Source organism: Pleurodeles waltl, chromosome 12 (genome assembly GCF_031143425.1).
Source record: "Pleurodeles waltl isolate 20211129_DDA chromosome 12, aPleWal1.hap1.20221129, whole genome shotgun sequence".
Lineage (NCBI taxonomy): Eukaryota > Metazoa > Chordata > Amphibia > Caudata > Salamandridae > Pleurodeles > Pleurodeles waltl.
Genome location: NC_090451.1, coordinates 39753553 through 39780373, shown reverse-complemented (window position 1 = coordinate 39780373; position 26821 = coordinate 39753553). Strand labels below are relative to the sequence as shown.

General features: G+C 46.7%; 1 protein-coding gene across 9 annotated transcripts in view; it reads right to left on the bottom strand.

The window, feature by feature from the left end:
* Positions 1–320: 320 nt before the first annotated feature.
* Positions 321–26821, bottom strand: part of LOC138267809 (uncharacterized) — a 222992-nt gene continuing 196491 nt past the window's right edge. For all 9 annotated transcript variants that reach the window (XM_069217019.1, XM_069217021.1, XM_069217027.1 and 6 more), the window contains one exon: positions 321–3598. In XM_069217019.1, coding sequence (XP_069073120.1) covers positions 1691–2662 — 972 coding nt within the window. In that variant the 5' untranslated portion in view covers positions 2663–3598 and the 3' untranslated portion in view covers positions 321–1690. The remainder of the gene's footprint in view (positions 3599–26821) is intronic.

The window sequence follows — 26821 nt, the reverse complement described above, 5'->3', positions numbered from 1 at the left end:
AGCATCCTAAACTTCATATTCCTGTCACCCGGTGGGCTCAGATTGTGATTATTGCTATGAAGATTAATATTAATGTTTGTAGTAGAAAAAATAGTATTAGTACTTCATCCGGTGATAGTTGTGGTTTTGTATTTATTATTTATTTAATAGTAGTGGTCCATGCTGTTAATATTAGTGACAATAATACAGTGAGAGAAAATAAATTAAAAAGTTAAGAAACACACAATGAAAAATACATTGCTACAACAACCTTATTTTTATTTCACAGATAAACACTGTAATATGACAATGTTTGAGAAAAAACTCGAACAAGCAAGAAGAGAGTTTCTGAAAAGTTTTATTTATTAACAATTTAAAAAGTGCACATCAGGAAAGACAACTCATTTCACATAAGACATTGGGTAGAGGTGGCAAGAGATATTAGAAGTTATCTCGTGTAGAAAGCCATCCCTTGGCACCCTGGGCTGCACCTAGGTATGGTCTCTAGCACCCACCTCAGCCTCAGGGAGCTATCATGGCCAAGTATGTTCTGAAAGAGAATTCCCCCATTTGGGGTTAGTAAGGCACTCTTGGTAAGGCACTACGTGTTTTTTCCTCCCTGCATCGGACCAAAAATCTGAGCAAAGTGTTCTTGCCAAAACATTGTCACATTTCTTTAAACATGCAGCTCAATGAACTTCAGTATTTTTCATCTTCAATTTATCTGAAAAACATTTTTTCAAGCCCAGACCCATGTTCTTAGCCTGGTCACCATTTGAATTAAAGACCACTCCAGTTGTGACAAGTGACATTTTTATGGTCTAGAACAGTGGTTCCCAACCTTATGACTTCTGTGGACCCCCATTTTATCAATACTGGAGCCCGGGGACCCCCACTGAATCATTATTGGAAAACGGGGACCCCCCGAGGAGTCATTACTGATAGCTGGGACCTAATATTATTAAATGTTTTAAGCAGCCGCGGACCCCCAGGGCTCCCCGGCCCACAGGTTGGGAACCACTGGTCTAGAATCCCTGTCAACAGCAGCCACAACTTTTGGGCCATTGACAACTAACTCCTCATCCCAAATCACTCCACAATTTTACAGTTTCTCATAGGAATTTGATTACCTGACTGGAGATAAGTTTGGTGTACACAATGTACCATGTGAAAGCACAAAACACACAAAAACATATTTTGCAAAATCAGGGACGTCAAAATATAAACCGTCACAACCTTGCCTTGACCATACATAAATCTCTCCCTAGTAAAATGTCGTCCTGCATTTAATTTTCAAAGATACTAAAAATCTCTTGTTGCATTAGTTTTGAAAACTCCATTCCACTGGTGTTTCTGGCAAGTGCTCGATAATGTGTTTACATGCAGTTCGGCTTTTTTGTTGGGAGATATTTATGTAAAGAGATTTTTGTGCTCTTGCGATTAGAAATCTTTGTGTTAGCAAAATATGTTTTCACAGTCTCTGCTTTGACAGGCGACCTTAAATATTTATCAATCTCACTTTAGGGCCAAAAAGGACACATTTCTTGCTTTAAATTGTAACAAATTCTCCTTCATCCCATCCGGGCCTCTATGATCCGACGGTCACTTGAACTGATCATCTGGGTGTTATCAAGGCACGATCTGAAGTGGTGTTTCCATATGACCAGAAAGGTTTTTAAATCAGTGTGAAAAGGACATGGGGATGGAGAGATCACCAGCTGCACTCTGCGGGGTAAATTGGCTTGGTTTGAAGAATAGAGGCCCAAATCACAAAGGGACTTACCACTCGTGAAGTTGCGAGTGTGACGTTTTCACACTCGGGGTGGAATCTCCGCACTCGGGGTGGAATCTCTGCACTCGGGGTGGAATCTCCGCACTCGGGGTAGAATCTCCGCACTCGGGGTGGAATCTCTGCACTCGGGGTGGAATCTCCGCACTCGGGGTGGAATCTCTGCACTCGGGGTGGAATCTCCGCACTCGGGGTGGAATCTCTGCACTCGGGGTGGAATCTCTGCACTCGGGGTGGAATCTCCGCACTCGGGGTGGAATCTCCGCACTCGGGGTGGAATCTCTGCACTCGGGTGGAATCTCCGCACTCGGGGTAGAATCTCCGCACTCGGGGTGGAATCTCCGCACTCGGGGTGGAATCTCTGCACTCGGGTGGAATCTCCGCACTCGGGGTAGAATCTCCGCACTCGGGGTGGAATCTCCGCACTCGGGGTGGAATCTCTGCACTCGGGGTGGAATCTCCGCACTCGGGGTGGAATCTCCGCACTCGGGGTGGAATCTCTGCACTCATGGTGGAATCTCCGCACTCGGGGTGGAATCTCCGCACTCGGGGTGGAATCTCTGCACTCGGGGTGGAATCTCCGCACTCAGGTGGAATCGGGTGGAATCTCTGCACTCGGGGTAGAATCTCCGCACTCGGGGTGGAATCTCTGCACTCGGGGTGGAATCTCTGCACTCGGGGTGGAATCTCCGCACTCAGGTGGAATCTCTGCACTCGGGGTAGAATCTCCGCACTCGGGGTGGAATCTCTGCACTCGGGGTGGAATCTCTGCACTCGGGGTGGAATCTCCGCACTCGGGGTGGAATCTCCACATGGCGTACTCTCTACAGTGCACCATGCGGAGATTCTGCCCCTTCGTTTGGAGATTACGCAACGAGTGTGGAAACTCTGCATTCGTAACTTTACGAGTCATAAGTCCCTTTGTGAATCGGACCCTCGGGGTCGCATACTCCATCACAGACACGGTGGATGTTCTGTCCGCTGTATTACAAGTGTATTATAGACAGTGGCATTTGTCATAGGGTGGGAAGGCTTTTCATCACAATTTGATGGATTATTTTACCAGCCAAATGTTTATTTTGCTGCAACATATCGAGCCTTAGTTGACTCTTGTCTGCCTCAATGTTTAGCTAGTTGCGGGTTTTAAACCCACGCTGTTTTGCATTCTGGGACTTTTAGCTTTTCTGTGACTTGCAATTTATATTTTTCTTAACGTATGAGTGGTTTAATGTTCAAAGGTGAAAAGTAATATAGTCTAAAAAGAAAGGAATTGCTGAACTGCCCATACCTGGCTTGGTGTTGCATTTCTAATTTTTGTAAAATAATATATATATTTTTTTGGGTGGAATTCTAAATTTGCATGCTTTCCCCATCTTGCATAGTATTCCGGAATTTTTTAGGAGCAGGACCTTAGCTGCCAAGTCATCCCGTGCCAAAGCTAGCACTTGTAGATAATTATGACTTTTTAGTCAACAGTTCTCCGGCTTCTGGGACTTGTAGGTGCCACGTTTTACTGAGGAAAGCCAAACTACAAGTTCCACAATGCAACGTGCTGTTGGGTAGTAAGTCTGAAGTGGCTCAGCTGTTTGGAAGGAGATGCAGCTAGCAGCACTGGGTGCATGGATTGTCTCTGAGAACTTCTCAGTGACCAGTAACTTCCCTCCAGGTAGCCCGTGTTTGACGTGCGTCTGTAATAGTGTCAGTGGCCTCTCGTCATGTGGACCCTTGACCACAAACTCATTTCACATCATTGCAGTCGCCTCCCCTCCTCCGGCCCTCCGCCTTCCACAGAACTGGCAGGTTTTCCTTCAGAGGTCCAGGGCATCCTTCCTGCCAACAAAAAGAAAAGAAACTGCATTATTTGTAAGGAAAAGAGATAATTTAAGACAACAAATAATCTAATTGAAACGCCAATTATTATTTCTGCACAAAACATGTTAAACCACCAAATAAGTATTTTAGTTAAAAGAAACATCCTAAATGAATTTTCATCTACATTTTTACTGCATTTTTAAAAATCATTATTAACTTGCCCTTTACATGTATTACTTTTGTTTGTAGGAAGTATTATAGAGTATTTTTTATGTAGCGCTCCGTAACAATTGACAGGTCTTTAGGCACTCTAGCCGTGATGCCGGCGATATATCGCCAGGAGCTTGGATATCATCACCTCCCTCCAGGTCATTATGGACACTGGTTCCAATCCTGGACTTTTATGTGCTAGCCTCATGCATTCTGGGTATTGTAGTCTTGGTTTGCATCCACTGAAAAAGACTAACACACCTGAAATCAATGATTTGTAGGTGAAAAGTTCAGGACTCGACAGAGTGTCCGTCATGTGTTGACGGAAGTGATCGCCCCACCAGGAGCAGAGCTCTGAACCCCACACTGAACTTTAAAAACATGGAGTGTCCCAGCCAGGGCTCCCATGACCCCGGTTACACCCCTATAAGTGTGAGAACGGTCTTTATCTGGGCTACAAAGAAGGGAAGTTTGGGGTGTTTTATGTCTCAGACCAGGAAGGGAGTGAAAGGGCTGAACAGGGACAGGCGGCAGGGCAGGAGGAGGGCAGAGTTTTGATGTACTTGGAGCAGACAGCCCTGGGTGAGTTAGGGCCCCGTGATAAAGGACAATCTGGGGAGGCCCAGGAGAACAGCTTGGGAGGGGGCGGCGGGGGGGTCAGATGCGGGATAAATTACAACTGGGACAAGGAGGGGGTGCAGGGAGAGGACAACAGCAAAAGTGGGGCACCGGACACTACAGTGGGGGCTTACTGGGGCCACCCCTGTACCTCCCTGTTGTGGAAGGAACAGAGTAACCATAAAGATGCAGAAATGTAATATATGGGATTCTGCAATCCCTGTATAAGCGTCTTGAAGATGTCAGAGCGTCTGTTATAAGTTATTACAGTGGAGTTCTGACGTCACAGTGTCTGCTACCACAACCAGCAGCCACAGTGGAGGGAAAGTCAGGTCACGGAGCAGCTATTTAAAGCAACAAAAAGGAACACTTGCTTTTCGCCCTTCTGCTCTATTTTTCTCGGTTACAGTGACTAGGGAGCAGGATTATTTTTTTTATGCCCTAGATAATTATAGAAAAGTTTGAATGTTTCTGCGTGTCCCTACACATTCTGAGTTTCTGCAGTTTTATTTTTAAACAGACTTGTTTTGAACTGTTTCTAATATCTTTTTGCCACAGGTATCTACCAGGTTTTTGGTGTGTTTAATTTTGCACTAAAGGTTCTTTTTTTATTATTCATGTTTGCAAACATGCTCCCTCTTTCTGAAAGAGCTACATGCCAAGGTTTTAAGTGGTTTGTGGGAAACGTGATGGGGGACCATGTATTATATGGGATAAGTTACCCCCTGCTGTACATGATAAGGATACATCACATCAGAGTTCAACAACCTTATAAAGAAACGTGGTCTTTGGCATCATTTCTTTATATACTTATGGAACGCCTCTGTGACTTTCACTATCCTAGTCCTGTACGGCAGGGGGTACTTTTGCCCTTATATAATATTATATAATATATTATCATATCATGCGATATATAACAGTTCTATATCCCTTATTGCCAGTGATTCATGGCACCACACTCAAAAGTTTTAGAATGTATAATATCAATAAGAATATATATAATGTGAATTATTATTGTTAATATCACCATCAAGATTATTATTGAAATTAGTTTGATAATAGAAATAATAGCAATATTAATAAAAATGCTACTGCTAATAAGGGTGATATCGCTAGTAATTCAGATGTCACTGAGGACGGTAGAGGTGACGTGATATTTTTGAAGGTCTCACTGCCCGGGCTCACCCCCACACGCCCCCCTTGAAGAAAGAGTCTGATAGGCTCGCAGCTTATCCCGCTTTGAACATGAAGGTGGGTCTAGGCCCCACGTGGCAGAGAAGATGGGAAAGTATTAGGTTTCGTCCACTGGTCCGTAATAATTTGGTGTAACTTGCTGGCACCCTGGAAGGGCCGCCTTCAGAAGTGAGCATTGTTGGGGCACTCCATTAAGAACTGCACCCCAATGACTGGCGCCTCAGCAGGGGCAAAGAGCATGTGGGGGGGGGGGCTTCCTGGGAGGCCGTCAGGAGTGTGAGGGCCCTGGTGCAAACAAGGAAAGTGGCCCCTGACTGCTCTTTGTGGAATAAAAAACAACAATTATCAGGGTTCGGGGCTCTGGGCCCCGGTGTCACTGCACCTGCTGCACCACTGGCGGCTGGGCCCCTGCACGGAGGCAGCTTGCTGTGTGGACAACACTGATGTGAAGGCCCACGGTATCCCTAACTCCCTGCTACTGTTAATCCCCGACTTCCCTCCTCCATGTATCTCCTCTCTAGTGATAACTTATCGTCTTCGCTTGAATTCTCGTTGTTCTTCCTCTAATTTTCTTGTTTTTTGTTCATTGTATTTTTAATCCAATTACTCTAATTGTCCTATAGATTTTCCATAACCTTTTCACTATGCTGGTTCTTTCTCCTCTTGTGAATTCTCTCTTGTGCCTGCTGGTTTCCTTGTGTGATCTGCCTCCCTACCCGCCCTGCGCGGCACGTAGCGCCCAGACAGATCCAAACATGCAGGCGCTTGGAGTCTGTGCAACGCAGACCTCCCCTTCACAGACGCCTCTTCACGAGCCACAGTAAGGGCTCTGGGCCTGGCCCTGCGCGTGCGCTGCTCTGCAGTGTGCAGTGCAGAGTACGTCACGCGAGCCGGCCCTGCGCGTGCATCCCTCTGCAGTGTGCACAGCGCCTACAGTTCCTGGCACTGCACGTGAATCCCTCTGCAGTGTACACAGACCGTCCTGTTCCCGACTCTGCACGTGCATTCCTCTGCAGTGTGCGCATTCCAAGGTTGTTCGTGGCACTGCATGTGCATTCCTCGGAAGTGAGCACAGCACATGCTGTTTCTGGCTGTGCACGTGCATTACGGGCAGTGTGCACAGTACATGCTGTTCCGAATTCTGCACCTGCATTCCTCTGCAGTGTGCCTTGTACGATCTGTGGGCCTGCCTCTGCACGTGCATTACTCTGAAGTGTGCACAATACATTCTGTTCCTGGCACTGCACGGGTATCCTTCCGAAAAGTGCACAGTACATGCTGTTCCTGGTCCGGCACGTACATTCCGTCGCAGTGTGCACAGTACGTGCTGTTCCTGGTACTGCACGGGTAACCCTCCGCAGCGTGCACAGTACGTGCTGTTCCTGGCACTACACAGGCATCCCTCTGCACTGGCATACCTCAGCAGTGTGCACAGTACATGCTGTTCCTGGCCCTGCAGTGCACGTGCATTCCTCTGCAGTGTACACAGTATATGCTGTTCCTGGCACTGCACGGGCATCCCTTTGTAGTGTGCACAATACCTGCTGTTCCTGGCACTGCACGGGTATCCCTCTGCAATGTACACAGCACAGGCTGTTCCTGGCACTGCATGGGTATCCCTCTGTAGTACCGGGAACAGCATGTGCTGTGCACACTGCAGAGGGATGTCCGTGCAGTGCCAGGAACAGCATGTACAGTATGCAAGGTACATGCTGTTCCTGGCACTGCACGGGTATCCCTCTGCAGTGTGCACAGTGCCTGCAGTTCCTGGCACTGCACGGGCGTACCTCAGCAGTGTGCATAGTACATGCTGTTCCTGGCCCTGCAGTGCGCGTGCATTCCTCTGCAGTGTACACAGTACATGCTGTTCCTGGCACTGCACGGGTATCCCTCCGCAGTGTGCACAGTACGTGCTGTTCCTGGCCCTGTAGTGCACGTGCATTCCTATGCAGTGTACACAGTATATGCTGTTCCTGGCACTGCACGGGCATCCCTTTGTAGTGTGCACAATACCTGCTGTTCCTGGCACTGCACGGGTATCCCTCTGCCGTGTACACAGTAAATGCTGTTCCTGGCCCTGTAGTGCACGTGCATTCCTATGCAGTGTACACAGTATATGCTGTTCCTGGCACTGCACGGGCATCCCTTTGTAGTGTGCACAATATCTGCTGTTCCTGGCACTGCACGGGTATCCCTCTGCCGTGTACACAGTACATGCTGTTCCTGGCACTGCACGGGCATCCCTTTGCAGCGTGCAGTGCAGAGTGCGTCACGTGAGCCTGGCCCAGCGCGTGCGTCCCTCTGCAGTGCAGTGCAGTCTGCAGCGTGAGCCCTGTGTGCCTGGAACAATAGAGGCGCTGTGGGCGCGTGGCGGTCGCACTGGCACAGTAGGCACGGTGTGGCATGCTGTGCAAAGACAAGGGGTCTGCATTTCATCTGCCGCAGCCCAGGAACCGCCGAGGGCTACAGCGCTGCCTGGTCAGGGAGGGGGCCCCAAGGCGCTGCCCAGCCCTGACAGAAGCAACGTCACCAGCTCACACAAATCTCACCGTGTGAAGAGGGGGTGGGCATCGGTGCCGAGAAGTACCTAAGGGGCACCTTTGAGGTGTTTTCCAAGGACCTCATTTAGGGGTCTCCGGAGATCACAGCTGCGACCCCTGGCACTGCCTTTGCACCCCTTGCCTCAGAGGTGGCAGAATCCGTGCCAGGAATACCAGGGCAGTGTGTCCTAATGGACACGGGCTGGGGCTCCACTTTCCTTGATGTCTGTCAACTTGTTATTACAGTAATGCTGAACAATGTTTTAGTATTCACTGTTACTGTAATAAGAGTGGATTACAAATAGGTGGAATATGACCCTCCCTAGCAGTTAAGCCAAGGAATGCTTTTTCAATCATATATATATATATATATATATAGAGAGAGAGAGAGAGAGAGTTTGTGTGTGTGTGTGTGTGTGTGTGTGTGTGGGGGAGAGAGAGAGTTTGTGTGTGTGAGAGAGAGAGAGAGTTTGTGTGTGTGTGTGTGTGGGGGGGAGAGAGAGAGTTTGTGTGTGTGAGAGAGAGAGAGAGTTTGTGTGTGTGTGTGTGTGTGTGTGTGGGGGAGAGAGAGAGTTTGTGTGTGTGAGAGAGAGAGAGAGATTGTGTGTGTGTGTGTGTGTGAGAGAGAGAGAGGGGAGCAGATATGCAGATATCACGTGTCACACGGTGGCACGCTGTGAGTTGGCAGGTCTGCTGGTCGAGGACATTGCCAGCCAACAGCAGGCAGGGCTACAGCCGGACAGAGGGCGTGCCCCCTGGATATCAAACCCACAACACTGATGGTTCGAGGGTACCGAGGTTGGAAGAGTAGGCCTGTGATACCGTATACCGCCAACCTTTGGATATGTTCTCCCTCGATATTCTGTCCTCGATATTAGTATGCAACAATATTGTTTTATCGACTTTTAATAGCTGATCAGCAGGGGTGGCACATGGGAGTGCCACCGGCTGCAGCCAGGGAGGGTGGCACACAGCCATCTTAAGGTCTCGTGGGTGAGGGGCAGGTAAGACATATTTTCGGGGCCCTTGTATAGAACAATTTTGAATTATAACACCCATTTCCTAATAATTCATACCCCCTGTGATGCCAAGCAATACTAAATTATATGTTCAACTTTAACAGGCTCTCACAACAGTTGAAATGGACATAGAATAGACAGAGGCCAAAGAGAGAGAAAGTTTCCTTTCACAGGGGTACCACTGGAATGTGGGGGCCCTGGGTAATTGCCCTCTTTGCACATGCCTTAAAACATCTCAGGGGTGGCATAGAGGAGTACCAAAGGCCTGCAACCCCTGCACGGGAGTGTCACAGTCTGCAGCCTGGCAAGGGATAGATAGAGGGTGGCACAAGCCCGCAGCAGAGGCAGGAGAGATGGCACTGGGGTGGGGGAAAGAGGGTGGCACGGGCCCGCAGCAGAGGGGGAGAGATGGCCCTAAGGGGTGGATAGAGGGTGGCACAGGCCCGCAGCAGAGGAGGAGAGATGGCACTGGGGGGGGGGGGGGGGGGGTGCCACGGGCCCGCACGGGCAGCTGAGGGTCTTGCGCTTTGGTGCATGAAGTCAGACTGTTTCTCCCACTGCACGGTGCCCCCCGCAGTCAGGTGCCCAAGTGATTTTACTGCATCACATCTTAGGACGGGCAGTGGAGTTTAATAGTGAGCAGAGAGCTCAGCCAAGGACAGGGGCCACCGGTGCCACGCGCTCACTCTAGCATGTTATGCGTATAGTGCTCACAACCCCCCCCCCCCCTCGCGAGAGTGGCAGCCTACATCACAATAACAGCACACCTGAGGGCTCTCTAATGGAAGGATGAGGCTATCTGTCCGTGGCTCTGTGGCAACCTGGGGGCAGGAGAGAGATCCACGCTGCAGAAGCTGCCTTGACGCACACTCATCTACCAAGGATGCCAAAATACCTTCAAAACTAATCTTGCCAGACTCTGAGATTGCAGCGGCATACTGCGGGCCACCGGGATTATGTGGCAGGACAGCAGCAAATTGTGCGGCAGGGTTGACTAAATTATGCATGAAGAAAAGGAGAATTACGCGGCATTATGCCACTCTGTTTTGACAGTATTCATTAATTTGTGAGGAAGTTTGAGGATTCTGGGTAATGGTGTTTGGTTCCTAATTGATGTGCCTGATTCCGGACAGTACAGCGCTCCCACGGGCCAGGTGCGGTGTGGGGAGCGGGGCTGATGGGTGAATGACTAAGATGGCCCCGTGTCTTGGTGAGGGAGCTTGGAGTACCACCAAGCAGACAGCCGACCGAGAACCCCTAAGTAGACACATTTGACACCCCATGACGTATCGGCACAAAGCGGGCAGAGGCCTGGGCCTGTGGTTCCCGCGCTCACTGCCAGAAGGGTTGGGTTGGCCAACTAGTGGTGAAGAGTGACTGTCCGCTGGTCCTCGAGTGGGGGTCCCATTGTTCGGGGCGCCTCCCAGACCCTCGTGCTGCTCACCCCGCTTGGCCATGAGCCATTCTCCAGCTTGGACAATATTTTGATTCTACGGGGCAATGAACGACGCCCCCCCAAGAGACAGGAGTGAATGAGGCTCTATTCTGAGGCCTGTCCTTGGGGGACACCATTGGCACTCCAAGCAGGGGCGTCCATTGGAAGAGCCCCCCAGACATTGTCTCTAGAATGGAGCAGCTTTCTTAGGGGGCTTGGTAAAGTAACAGTTGATGCAGCCCCCGCCCACCTTTCTCCAGACCCCCTACCTCGTGAAAAGGCCTCCAGTGATCCGTCATCGCTTTGTGGCCTCACAAAAACGTGTACTGGCTCTTTTCGCACATTTTTGTTCTCCAAAGTGGCTCATTTTTGTCCTGGAACAGTCACCCGGCACACTCTCCCCCAGAGGGGATTTCAAGAAAATGTTATGTTCGCATTGATTACGTTCCACGCTCTCAGTTTTGCCAACAAGGATTATTGTAAACTGTAGCGCCCCCACCTGGAAACGGCAGAGCAAAACCAGCACTAAAGGGGCTTTCAGTGACCTGCGGGTGTGCAGTATGTGTGATGTCGTGCGCTCTTTGTGAAAACACATCTGTTTTGTGTGACGTCACCTACTTTGCCATATCAGAATGGTCTTTGTGGTCTCGTTTGATTGTTGTGATGTCACGTGTTCTTTGTGACATCACATCCTCTTCTCAATGACGAGTTCTATGTGATGTCACATCTGTTTATGATGTCATGGTCTTAGTGACGGCGAACGCTGTGTGCACTTTCGGGCTCCTCGTGGAGTCACGTGCTGTTTGAGACACCGCACACCCTTTGTGAGCTCACATGCTTCTGTGATGTCACACGCCCAGTTCAACACGACATGATCCTTATGTCATGTGCTCTTTGTGATGATGGGTTTTCTTTGTGACGTCATCAGCTCTTTCTGTTGTGATGTCAGACTCTCACATTAAAGTCATGGTTCCGCGTAGCCTTTTCTAGTCACAAACCCATCATGCTGGAAGTAAGTGCGTGATGCACAAATGTATTTTGGGGTCGTATACATTGCAGTTCACAAATTCACAGAATTTGTGACCCCAAAACACCTGTTTGCAGAGTCTAAAAGCTCTTCTTTAAGTCACAAGACTTTCTGACTGCAAATAAAAGGGGCCATGAAGGGCAGTCACGCTCCCGCGTGCGCTTTGCAACGCGGGGTTACAACAGTTTGGCCAAATATGGAATGTATTCTTGACTAGCTAATAATTTCACATCTCTTGTTTATTTCTTTAAATGTTCAATAATTCATAAATAATACCTCATGCCCTTATTATATTTTCAATATTATTGATAATAACCCTTTTTTTTCTAGTTAGGTTGTAGACAAGTGTAACTTTGTAATAATATATTTTATCATTTTGAGATAATGTATATTTGTTTATTGCTTCTCTGTCAGGAATATCAGATATAATATAATTAACAATGTTTTATTTATGGAAAATATCTAAACATTTCACTGTACACTGGAATCTCTTTAATGTGAATCTACATTTTTTCCCTCTTTTTGTACAATCTATAATTATTTGTTCACTTATAAAAGTTTAATAAAGAATTACAAAAAAAATAATTATTATTGGGGGTGGCCTCGGGGCGAGCAGACAATAGTCGAAGGGACCACTGCATGCCCTTTCCTCACGTACAACACCCAGATTTCTTCCCGGGTGCTAATTATTAGGCCGGGCTTTGGCCCAAATCATTTGATTTTATTAAAATTATATGCACAATATTCTTAAATTTTTAGGCTTCCAGCCAGCCCTCTTCATCCAGTCATTGGTCTAACGACGTATTGTTCACATGTTGCTTCTGCTCACTACAGCATACATCACGGGCAGCCTACTTCAGCCTTTGGATAACTTCACTCTGAGTGACAGAATTCTGTCCTTTTACGTGGAACACATCCTCACGCAAAGTAGTTCTCTTCAGAGCACTGGCCAATATGGAAATGCATACTTTATGAGACCACAAACATATTTTTGCCTTTAGCCAATGTTTTTTACACTTAAATTGATGAAAGCCCTGTAGCTTCCCAAGCAATATAATTTTACAAACACCATGACAAAACAAAACAGGCACTGATAAAGCTGAAAGACTGTCAGCCAGAACCAGACCTAGTTGTCTTGCCAATGCTTCTTTTTAAGTTGGCATCAGTTGTTTTAAGAGACACTGGGGGTCATTCCGCCGTCCGCCAAGGTACCACCGTCAGAACACCGCACCGCGGTCGAAAGACCGCGGCGGTGATTCTGACATTTGCCCTGGGCTGGCGGGCGGCCGCCAAAAGACCGCCCGCCAGCCCAGGGCAAATCAACCTTCCCACTAGGATGCCGGCTCAGAATTGAGCCGGCGGAGTGGGAAGGTGCGACGGGTGCAGTTGCACCCGTCGCGTATTTCAGTGTCTGCTGGGCAGACACTGAAATACTTTTTGGGGCCCTCTTACGGGGGCCCCTGCCGTGCCCATGCCACTGGCATGGGCACGGCAGGGGCCCCCAGGGGCCCCGCGGCACCCCCTACCGCCATCCTGTTCATGGCGGGAGAGCCAGGATGGCGGTAGGGGGTGTCAGAATCCCCTTGGCGGTGGAGCGCGCTCCGCCGCCATGGAGGATTCAGACGGGCAGCGGAAAGTCGGCGGTACACCGCCGACTTTCCGTTTCTGGCCACGGCTGAACCGCCGCGGTCAGAATGCCCAGCGGTGCACCGCCAGCCTGTTGGCGGTGCTACCGCCGACCTCCGCCATGGCGGTAATTACCGCCATGGTCAGAATGACCCCCACAGTCTGCTTTAAATAAAATATGTTGACATCCGGTACAGTGAACACAGGGACAGAAGTCGGCTGTCCATCAATGGCCTTCAACCCTGCATTTTAAGTCGTATTTGTAGTGGTTTGCAAATTGCTCCCTGCCTCGTTAATATTCACAAGACAGGAGATTTTGCGACCTCCTAAGAATATCCATTTCGTGATGCGACTGGTTAGTAACTAAGTTGTATTGCAAAATTAGAGGCAGTCCTCAAATCAATGGGTCTGCAAGCTGCACATGGTTGTTTGGTAGCCCTTCCTGACTACAGTGGGCCCAAATTCTCCTTATTGTTTTCCAGTTGAATTTAAAGATGTCTCCCCTTCTCCCATTGCCTCTGAAAGATCTTTGTGGCCAAAGCTATACTGTTCCAGACTTAGTGGGTGAGAGACAGACATGATTTTTTTCTGTCTTTTTCGTGTTTAACTGTAGCTGCATGCCCACAGATCCCTTCTGCCCTCAAGGGTAGGGATGGCAAGGAATGGCCTATTTAACTCCACAACCAGGCTGATATCTCAATCCCAGTCAGGCGTTAAGTGGGAAGGGACAGCCTCAGAGAAAAGGAAAGCTTTTTTGCTAGGAAATGCTGTTTCCCACAACTAACTCTCCTAAACAATTGTAAGTGCCAGAGCTGGAGGTTTGAGTGCACAGGGTTTGATTTTGGAATCACTGACCTGTGAGGTAACTCTCCCCCATCTTGGGTGTGTGTGGGGGGGGTAAGTGTAGTTACCCTGGGTGGTACGCCTATGCGGGGACCTATGAATGGTTCTGCAGAGAGCCGAAGAGATTAGGGTGCCATCCAGTCAATAAGAATGTTGGCAGTGTTTCCAAGTTCCAATACTCGGTGTAGATCAAAATGCCACCTTTGGGTATTAATGGCTTACTGATAGTTACTTCTGGTCCATATCTGCACAAATGTTATGAAATTGAACAGCTATTTGCAACATCTCTTAACAGGAAGGCTCTCAACCTGTCTGATTCAAACTAGAAAGCACACTCAAAATGTGACCTCCACTGCTCTCCAGGACAAATATGTACACAAAAGGTTGGATGGCGTGCTTCAATTAACATCAGCCACTGGTGATTAGTCGGGCTGCATCCCAATGCATCATTATTTTGCCCACCATGCCATCTCATTTTGGACAGTTGGAGCCAGCCAAATCAGTCTTGAGCGTGCTCCTCATGGGAACTGTCCAGCCCAAACTGCTAGGCCAGGTCCTCCCTGAACCGGAACACAAGCAACGTAGGACTGATTTCACCAGGATCGAGCTCTAGGACAAAGGAAGCAGCTGTAAGCCCACCAGCAAAGTCTGTTAACGATAGGAGACCTGCAGAATAACTAATGATGGATTTGAAAGACCCTTTCTTTGTTTCCAAAAGCTACAAATTGAACTTTGACCAATATCTGAGTTTGATTTTCTAAACTGTCATCTTCATCCAAGCAAAATGTGAACTTTTCATTCTTTAATGGATGCTGCCTGCTTTATCTGCCTCGCTTAAGAACAGTAAGGCTCCGATTAACGAATATTGTGCTGTGCGTACACATGACTTACTCTTGCATCATTTCTGACTTACTACTGAATTACTCCAGGAGTAAGTCTTGCTTACTTCTGTAATTCTGTAGCACGGAGTTCAGTAGTAAGCCAATAGCTGTTCATGAGTAACTGACATCTAAATCTTCGTGAACGTGAACCGAAATGGCCACGCTGGAACCTGATTGGCCTAGGATTTGATGGGCCGTGCGGAATGCATGAGGTGCAGATATCCTAAGCCAATCAGATTCCAGTATCTGTTTCTTGAATCACGTGATAGAAGCAAGTGTAGAACTTTGTACAGACCTTCTCGAGAAATTAGCAAGCTGTCCTCCCATCCATATACACTTTCAGCCAAGGATTCCATCAAAACCCCAACACTTTCCAAAGTGTCCAGGATTTATAGAACTCATGACATTCATTTTGTGCTCACAGTAGATTCTAGGTCCTTATTAAGTATTTGCGAGTGGGATACTAACCCGATTGCCCCTTCCCTGCCCTCTGTATCGTTTCAGACTTTTTTTTTGCATTTGTATATAGCGTGAACTTGATCCAAGGGCATTGGGGCGCTTTATATGAGAACCAGATTACATTACACAAGGGCAGATTATTTTTTTCTTCTATGTACGAAATAATTCCTATAAAAGGCAGCAAGGATAATTTTCTATATCACACCAATATGAGGGGCATGAGGGGGGTTGGTAAATGGAAATAACACATGCTAAAACAATCAACAATAGATTAAATACATAAAAGTATACACTTAGGTTAAGTTTTAGAAGTGTATGGAAACTGAGTTGCTTCATAGATTGGGAAGTTCAACAGTGCAAGCTTTGTTTATCGACTATTGAAATTATTCATAGGCTTTGGTAGTGTTTGCTTCAGCTCTGCTTTTTTTTTAAAGTCTGGCTTTAAAACACAGCTGACTGGAAGCCTACTGTTACTGATTCATTCAAGATATATATACATATATATATATATTTTTTTCTTTTCAGCATTATAAAGCGCAAACTCGACCCAAAGGGAATGGAGCGCTTTACATGAGCACCAGTTACATTACACAAGGACACCTTCATTTTTGGTAGCAGGGGGAGATTAAGTGATTTAGCCAGAATCATAGGATGTTGAGCCGACGCCGAGGTTCAAAACCTGGTTCCACTATTTTCCTTCCTCTCGCGTAATGGATCCCCAACTTCTTACCTGAATCTCACTACTTTTTAAGTCGAAGGGTCCAACTTAACCCGGCAAAGAACCCTTGTACTTCTGTTTTTTTTCTTTCATACATGTTATTTTTTTAATTTAAATGTATATTTGCCAAAAACTGAACCCACCCTTATTTATTGTGTTGGATCAGTATGGGGTCTGGTGGGTTTTATTAGTAAAACTCGACCTGTACTATGAAAAATAGTCCTTTTATCTGTCAATAGATGTGTTCAGTCAATTGCGCAAAAGATTAAAAGACCTGTACAAGACATTAGATCACTGTTTTGGTGTCAGAATTCTTTTATAGTGTTTATATTTCTCTCAGACATATAAACATGCTAGTAGTTACTCTCCCGGAGTATCAGTGTGCTACTGGGAAGTACCAGTGCTCTTCCATTAAAAGTGTTGCAATACTGCTGAGAAGTGCAGGTGTTCTCCCTGGTACAGACTTTGAACTGTAAACTCGACCATCGAGCAAATATGTCTATTTTATAGCCAAATAAGTATTTGCAAATACCTCTAGCAAAATAAACTTAAAAATCATCGAAATCAAGTAAGCTGACAAATAAACTTGTTTTTGGATAAATTACTGATATTACCCACCCAGTTCAACCATAGCACAAGTTATGTGTAGGGATGGATGAGTTGTGTGGTCGCGCCTTCAGCACCATTGGGACACAGCATACCTCCTCTGCGGGGTTCAGCAGGCGGATATACCACCTCCGTTGCAGTCGGTTTGAACCCCTGCCACCCCGCTGTAGCAACATGCGCCATCTTTACAGTCGCCCCCTTCTGGAAGGGGATCAGAGGTAAATCCCCTTGTAGAATCACAGCCAAGAGGGTCAATTTTGCCAGATTTACAGCCAATGGGCTAACTTTTTGCCAGAGTTTCCGGCAATGGCTGAGGAGTGTTTTCACCAATATTTGTAGCAGTTGCAAACCATATCCTACTTTTTTTCAGCCGTTCTCTTAACAGAGATTACCAGCTAAAAATTCAATAATGTTTGGGAGGGTTTCGCCTCTCCACCAGATTCTGTGGTTTTGGCATTGCTTAGCGGTAGAACCATGGTGGAACTTGCAAATTCAGTGCCATGAAATTTCTATCAACTGTAGATCTGGCCATAAAGAAGTGACCAAGCTGATACAAATATCACCCACCCAGACCTAGCCAGAGAGCCAGGAAATGTCTATTGAATGCCAAGGAAGTTCAAGAACAGAACTCAAGCAGCTGCTTCTGTCAAGAAGAAGAAACATTTCCTGCTCGTGGGTCGGACTTTGCAAACAGAAGGGCCTCGAGCACATAGTGCGATCCTTTGAAACTCACGCCAACTCCAGCGCACGAGCTTTTGTTTTTACTGGTGATTATAATTTTTGCATTATTTAAAGCACTTGAAGGACCTTTCAAACAGGCTACCCTCTCAATGAGGGGAAAAAACGAATCTGATTTGATGTACTAATAGCAATTTCCTATAAAATTAGGGAATGTTCTTTGTTTTGGGTCTGGCTAGACTGAACATCAGCATTCTTAGTCAATCATAAGGACATAAAAAGACGGGGACAGGAATGAGCGCTGTGATCACATGACAGGAAGTCACGAGAGACAACATTACACAAAAGAGGAGGTCTTTCCGCGAGCGCCTACACCTGGGGCGTTTAACATAGCGGCTGGAGGCCATGCAGCACCCACATGCGCTATATTATTACATATATATGTACAGTCATTCGAAATATGACTGTTTAACACAAGTAGTCAGCCTTAAAACTGGGCCAGGTTCTGGTGAGTTAACAACAACTGCTAACACGTGCAGTGATCTACAGGTCACAAGTTTGAATCCTGCCTTGCTAATTCAACCATGTCTACTTTCGAGTACCATTTGGTTGAGTGAAACCAACACCTGATATTTACAGTGCCTAAAAACAGTAATACATCTGTGGCATTAAATACCAGCAAGTGGGCTCAGGACGGTCCTAGGATTTTTGGGGCCCTGTGCATAAAGGGAATGTGCGGGGCCTCTGTAATTTTCACACAGCGTGTCATATTTAGGGGTGTTATCACCTCAATAGATGCCCCTGCTCCCGAAGCTGCTTTGTGCCGGCCCCTCCTGGACGGCGTGTTTGAACCATGTGCTTTCTTACACGATACATGTAATGCACCCAGTGCAGTGTTCACACCCTGTGTCTTCTTACACGATCCATGTAATGAATCCAGTGCAGTGATTACACCCTGTGTCTTCTTGCACGATACATGTAATGAATCCAGTGCAGTGTTCACACCCTGTGTCTTCTTGCACGATACATGTAATGAATCCAGTGCAGTGTTCACACCCTGTGTCTTCTTACACGATACATGTAATTCACCCAGTGCGGTGTTTACACCCTGTGTCTTCTTACACGATACATGTAATTCACCCAGTGCGGTGCTTACACCCTGTGTCTTCTTACACGATACATGTAATTCACCCAGTGCGGTGTTTACACCCTGTGTCTTCTTACACGATACATGTAATGCACCCAGTGCGGTGTTTACACCCTGTGTCTTCTTACACGATACATGTAATGAATCCAGTGCTGTGTTCACACCCTGTGTCTTCTTACACGATACATGTAATGAATCCAGTGCTGTGTTCACACCCTGTGTCTTCTTACACGATACATGTAATGCACCCAGTGCAGTGTTCACACCCTTTGTCTTTTTACACGAAACATGTAATGTACCCAGTGCTGTGTTCACACCCTGTGTCTTCTTACACGATACATGTAATGAACCCAGTGCAGTGCTTACACCCTGTGTCTTCTTACAGGATGCATGTAATGAACCCAGTGCAGTGTTTACACCCTGTGTCTTCTTACATGATACATGTAATGCACCCAGTGCAGTGTTCACACCCTGTGTCTTCTTACACGATCCATGTAATGAACCCAGTGCAGTGTTTACACCCTGTGTCTTCTAGCACGATACATGTAATGCACCCAGTGCAGTGTTTACACCCTGTGTCTTCTTACACGATCCATGTAATGAATCCAGTGCAGTGTCTTCTTACACGATACATGTAATGAATCCAGTGCTGTGTTTACACCCTGTGTCTTCTTACACGATCCATGTAATGCACCCAGTGCAGTGTTTACACCCTGTGTCTTCTTACACGATACATATAATGAACCCAGTGCAGTGTTCACACCCTGTGTCTTCTTACACAATACATGTAATGAACCCAGTGCTGTGTTTACACTGAGTGTCTTCTTACACGATCCATGTAATGAATCCAGTGCAGTGTTTACACCCTGTGTCTTCTTACACGATACATGTAATGAACCCAGTGCAGTGTTTACACCCTGTGTCTTCTTACACGATACATGTAATGAATCCAGTGCAGTGTTTACACCCTGTGTCTTCTTACACGATCCATGTAATGAATCCAGTGCAGTGTTTACACCCTGTGTCTTCTTACACGATACATGTAATGAATCCAGTGCTGTGTTTACACCCTGTGTCTTCTTACACAATACATGTAATGAATCCAGTGCAGTGTTCACACCCTGTGTCTTCTTACACAATACATGTAATGAACCCAGTGCTGTGTTTACACCGAGTGTCTTCTTACACGATCCATGTAATGAATTCAGTGTAGTGTTTACACCCTGTGTCTTCTTGCACGATACATGTAATGAACCCAGTGCAGTGCTTACACCCTGTGTCTTCTTACACAATACATGTAATGAATCCAGTGCAGTGTGTACACCCTGTGTCTACTTACACGATACATGTAATGCACCCAGTGCAGTGTTTACAGCCTGTGTCTTCTTACACGATACATGTAATGAACCCAGTGCAGTGTTTACACCCTGTGTCTTCTTACACGATCCATGTAATGAATCCAGTGCAGTGTTTACACCCTGTGTCTTCTTACACGATCCATGTAATGAATCCAGTGCAGTGTTTACACCCTGTGTCTTCTTACACGATCCATGTAATGAATCCAGTGCAGTGTTTACACCCTGTGTCTTCTTACACGATACATGTAATGAATCCAGTGCTGTGTTTACACCCTGTGTCTTCTTACACGATCCATGTAATGCACCCAATGCAGTGTTTACACCCTGTGTCTTCTTACACGATACATGTAATGAATCCAGTGCAGTGTTCACACCCTGTGTCTTCTTACACAATACATGTAATGAACCCAGTGCTGTGTTTACACCGAGTGTCTTCTTACACGATCCATGTAATGAATTCAGTGCAGTGTTTACACCCTGTGTCTTCTTGCACGATACATGTAATGAACCCAGTGCAGTGCTTACACCCTGTGTCTTCTTACACGATACATGTAATGAATCCAGTGCAGTGTTTACACCCTGTGTCTACTTACACGATACATGTAATGCACCCAGTGCAGTGTTTACACCCTGTGTCTTCTTACACGATACATGTAATGAACCCAGTGCAGTGTTTACACCCTGTGTCTTCTTACACGATACATGTAATGAATCCAGTGCAGTGTTTACACACTGTGTCTACTTACACGATACATGTAATGCACCCAGTGCAGTGTTTACACCCTGTGTCTTCTTACACGATACATGTAATGAATCCAGTGCAGTGTTTACACCCTGTGTCTACTTACACGATACATGTAATGAATCCAGTGCAGTGTTTACACCCTGGGGGTCATTCTGACCCTGGCGGTAAAATCCGCCAGGGCCAACGACCGCGGGAGCACCGCCAACAGGCTGGCGGTGCTCCCTTGGGCATTCTGACCGCGGCGGTACAGCCGCGGTCAGAAACGGAATACTGGCGGTGTACCGCCGTTTTTCCGCTGCCCTGGGGAATCCTCCATGGTGGCGCAGCTTGCTGCGCCGCCATGGGGATTCCTACCCCCATACCGCCATCCTGTTCCTGGCGGTTTTGGCCACCAGGCACAGGATGGCGGTATGGGGTGTCGTGGGGCCCCCGTAACAGGGCCCCACCAAGATTTTCAGTGTCTGCCATGCAGACACTGAAAATCGCGACGGGTGCAACTGCACCCGTCGCACCCCTTCCACTCCGCCGGCTTCATTCGGAGCCGGCATCCTCATGGAAGGGGGTTTCCCGCTGGGCTGGCGGGCGGCCTTCTGGCGGTCGCCCGCCATCCCAGCGGGAAACTCAGAATTACCGCGGCGGTCTTTTGACCGCGCAGCGGTATTCTGCCGGCGGGACTTTGGCGGGCGGCCTCCGCCGCCCGCCAAAGTCACAATGACCCCCTTTGTGACTTCTTACACGATCCATGTAATGCACCCAGTGCAGTGTTTACACCCTGTGTCTTCTTACACGATACATGTAATGAATCCAGTGCAGTGTTTACACCCTGTGTCTTCTTACACGATACATGTAATGAATCCAGTGCAGTGTTTACACACTGTGTCTACTTACACGATACATGTAATGCACCCAGTGCAGTGTTTACACCCTGTGTCTTCTTACACGATACATGTAATGAATCCAGTGCAGTGTTTACACCCTGTGTCTACTTACACGATACATGTAATGAATCCAGTGCAGTGTTTACACCCTGTGTCTTCTTGCACGATACATGTAATGAATCCAGTGCAGTGTTTACACCCTGTGTCTTCTTACACGATACATGTAATGAATCCAGTGCTGTGTTTACACCCTGGGGGTCATTCTGACCCTGGCGGTAAAATCCGCCAGGGCCAATGACCGCGGGAGCACCGCCAACAAGCTGGCGGTGCTCCCTTGGGCATCGGTCAGAAACGGAATACTGGCGGTGTACCGCCGGTTTTCCGCTGCCCTGGGGAATCCTCCATGGCGGCGCAGCTTGCTGCGCCGCCATGGGGATTCCTACCCCCATACCGCCATCCTGTTCCTGGCGGTTTTGGCCACCAGGCACAGGATGGCGGTATGGGGTGTCGTGGGGCCCCCGTAACAGGGCCCCACCAAGATTTTCAGTGTCTGCCATGCAGACACTGAAAATCGCGACGGGTGCAACTGCACCCGTCGCACCCCTTCCACTCCGCCGGCTCCATTCGGAGCCGGCATCCTCATGGAAGGGGGTTTCCCGCTGGGCTGGCGGGCGGCCTTCTGGCGGTCGCCCGCCATCCCAGCGGGAAACTCAGAATTACTGCGGCAGTCTTTTGACCGCGCAGCGGTATTCTGCCGGCGGGACTTTGGCGGGCGGCCTCCGCCGCCCGCCAAAGTCACAATGACCCCCTTTGTGACTTCTTACACGATCCATGTAATGCACCCAGTGCAGTGTTTACACCCTGTGTCTTCTTACACGATACATGTAATGAATCCAGTGCAGTGTTCACACCCTGTGTCTTCTTACACAATACATGTAATGAACCCAGTGCTGTGTTTACACCGAGTGTCTTCTTACACGATCCATGTAATGAATTCAGTGCAGTGTTTACACCCTGTGTCTTCTTGCACGATACATGTAATGAACCCAGTGCAGTGCTTACACCCTGTGTCTTCTTACACGATACATGTAATGAATCCAGTGCAGTGTTTACACCTTTTGTCTACTTACACGATACATGTAATGCACCCAGTGCAGTGTTTACACCCTGTGTCTTCTTACACGAAACATGTAATGAACCCAGTGCAGTGTTTACACCCTGTGTCTTCTTACACGATACATGTAATGTATCCAGTGCAGTGTTTACACCCTGTGTCTACTTACACGATACATGTAATGCACCCAGTGCAGTGTTTACACCCTGTGTCTTCTTACACGATACATGTAATGAATCCAGTGCAGTGTTTACACCCTGTGTCTACTTACACGATACATGTAATGAATCCAGTGCAGTGTTTACACCCTGTGTCTTCTTGCACGATACATGTAATGCACCCAGTGCAGTGTTTACACCCTGTGTCTTCTTACACGATACATGTAATGAATCCAGTGCAGTGTTTACACCCTGTATCTACTTACACGATACATGTAATGAACCCAGTGCAGTGTTTACACTGAGTGTCTTCTTACACGATACATGTAAGGAACCCAGTGCAGCGTTTACACCCTGTGTCTTCTTACACGATCCATGTAATGGATCCAGTGCAGTGTTTACACCCTGTGTCTTCTTACATGATACATGTAATGAATCCAGTGCAGTGTTTACACCGAGTGTCTTCTTACATGATCCATGTAATGGATCCAGTGCAGTGTTTAGACCCTGTGTCTTCTTACACGATACATGTAATGAACCCAGTGCAGTGTTTACACTGAGTGTCTTCTTACACGATCCATGTAATGAACCCAGTGCAGTGTTTACTCCCTGTGTCTTCTTACACGATACATGTAATGAATCCAGTGCAGTGTTTACACCCTGTGTCTTCTTGCACGATACATGTAATGAATCCAGTGCAGTGTTTACACCCTGTGTCTTCTTGCACGATACATGTAATGAACCCAGTGCAGTGTTTACAGCCTGTGTCTTCTTGCACGATAGATGTAATGAATCCAGTGTAGTGTTTACACCCTGTGTCTTCTTACACAATAGATGTAATGAATCCAGTGCAGTGTTTAGACCCTGTGTCTTCTTACACGATACATGTAATGAACCCAGTGCAGTGTTTACACTGAGTGTCTTCTTACACGATCCATGTAATGAACCCAGTGCAGTGTTTACTCCCTGTGTCTTCTTACACGATACATGTAATGAATCCTATGCAGTGTTTACACCCTGTGTCTTCTTACACGATACATGTAAGGAATCCAGTGCAGTGTTTACACTGAGTGTCTTCTTACATGATACATGTAATGAATTCAGTGCAGTGTTTACACCCTGTGTCTTCTTACGGGATAGATGTAATGAACCCAGTGCAGTGTCTAGAGTGCCTTCTTACACAATACATGTAATGGATCCAGTGCAGTGTTTACACCCTGTGCCTTCTTACACAATACATGTAATGGATCCAGTGCAGTGTTTACACCCAGTGTCTTCTTACACGATACATGTAATGAATCCAGTGCAGTGTTTACACCCTGTGTCTTCTTACACGATACATGTAATGTACCCAATGCAGTGTTTACACCCTATGTCTTCTTACACGATACATGTAATGCACCCAGTGCAGTGTTTGCACCGAGTGTCTTCTTACACGATACATGTAATGAATTCAGTGCTGTGTTTACACCCTGTGTCTTCTTACACGATACATGTAATGCACCTAGTGCAGTGTTTACACCCTGTGTCTTCTTACACGATACATGTAATGCACCCAGTGTAGTGTTTACACCGAGTGTCTTCTTACATGATACATGTAATGCACCCAGTGGAGTGTTTGGAGTTTCTTCTTACACTATACATGCAATGCACCCCGTGCAGTGTTTACACCCTGTGTCTTCTTACATGATACATGTAATGAACCCAGTGCACTGTTTACACTGAGTGTCTTCTTACACGATACATGTAATGAATCCAGTGCAGTGTTCACACCCTGAGTCTTCTTACACAATACATGTAATGAACCCAGTGCTGTGTTTACACCGAGTGTCTTCTTACACGATCCATGTAATGAATTCAGTGCAGTGTTTACACCCTGTGTCTTCTTGCACGATACATGTAATGAACCCAGTGCAGTGCTTACACCCTGTGTCTTCTTACACGATACATGTAATGAATCCAGTGCAGTGTTTACACCTTTTGTCTACTTACACGATACATGTAATGCACCCAGTGCAGTGTTTACAACCTGTGTCTTCTTACACGAAACATGTAATGAACCCAGTGCAGTGTTTACACCCTGTGTCTTCTTACACGATACATGTAATGTATCCAGTGCAGTGTTTACACCCTGTGTCTACTTACACGATACATGTAATGCACCCAGTGCAGTGTTTACACCCTGTGTCTTCTTACACGATACATGTAATGAATCCAGTGCAGTGTTTACACCCTGTGTCTACTTACACGATACATGTAATGAATCCAGTGCAGTGTTTACACCCTGTGTCTTCTTGCACGATACATGTAATGCACCCAGTGCAGTGTTTACACCCTGTGTCTTCTTACACGATACATGTAATGAATCCAGTGCAGTGTTTACACCCTGTATCTACTTACACGATACATGTAATGAACCCAGTGCAGTGTTTACACTGAGTGTCTTCTTACACGATACATGTAAGGAACCCAGTGCAGCGTGTACACCCTGTGTCTTCTTACACGATCCATGTAATGGATCCAGTGCAGTGTTTACACCCTGTGTCTTCTTACATGATACATGTAATGAATCCAGTGCAGTGTTTACACCGAGTGTCTTCTTACATGATCCATGTAATGGATCCAGTGCAGTGTTTAGACCCTGTGTCTTCTTACACGATACATGTAATGAACCCAGTGCAGTGTTTACACTGAGTGTCTTCTTACACGATCCATGTAATGAACCCAGTGCAGTGTTTACTCCCTGTGTCTTCTTACACGATACATGTAATGAATCCAGTGCAGTGTTTACACCCTGTGTCTTCTTGCACGATACATGTAATGAATCCAGTGCAGTGTTTACACCCTGTGTCTTCTTGCACGATACATGTAATGAACCCAGTGCAGTGTTTACAGCCTGTGTCTTCTTGCACGATAGATGTAATGAATCCAGTGCAGTGTTTACACCCTGTGTCTTCTTACACAATAGATGTAATGAATCCAGTGCAGTGTTTAGACCCTGTGTCTTCTTACACGATACATGTAATGAACCCAGTGCAGTGTTTACACTGAGTGTCTTCTTACACGATCCATGTAATGAACCCAGTGCAGTGTTTACTCCCTGTGTCTTCTTACACGATACATGTAATGAATCCTATGCAGTGTTTACACCCTGTGTCTTCTTACACGATACATGTAAGGAATCCAGTGCAGTGTTTACACTGAGTGTCTTCTTACATGATACATGTAATGAATTCAGTGCAGTGTTTACACCCCGTGTCTTCTTACGGGATAGATGTAATGAACCCAGTGCAGTGTCTAGAGTGCCTTCTTACACAATACATGTAATGGATCCAGTGCAGTGTTTACACCCTGTGCCTTCTTACACAATACATGTAATGGATCCAGTGCAGTGTTTACACCCAGTGTCTTCTTACACGATACATGTAATGAATCCAGTGCAGTGTTTACACCCTGTGTCTTCTTACACGATACATGTAATGTACCCAATGCAGTGTTTACACCCTTTGTCTTCTTACACGATACATGTAATGCACCCAGTGCAGTGTTTGCACCGAGTGTCTTCTTACACGATACATGTAATGAATTCAGTGCTGTGTTTACACCCTGTGTCTTCTTACACGATACATGTAATGCACCCAGTGCAGTGTTTGCACCGAGTGTCTTCTTACACGATACATGTAATGAATTCAGTGCTGTGTTTACACCCTGTGTCTTCTTACACGATACATGTAATGCACCTAGTGCAGTGTTTACACCCTGTGTCTTCTTACACGATACATGTAATGCAACCAGTGTAGTGTTTACACCGAGTGTCTTCTTACATGATACATGTAATGCACCCAGTGGAGTGTTTGGAGTTTCTTCTTACACTATACATGCAATGCACCCCGTGCAGTGTTTACACCCTGTGTCTTCTTACATGATACATGTAATGAACCCAGTGCACTGTTTACACTGAGTGTCTTCTTACACAATACATGTAAT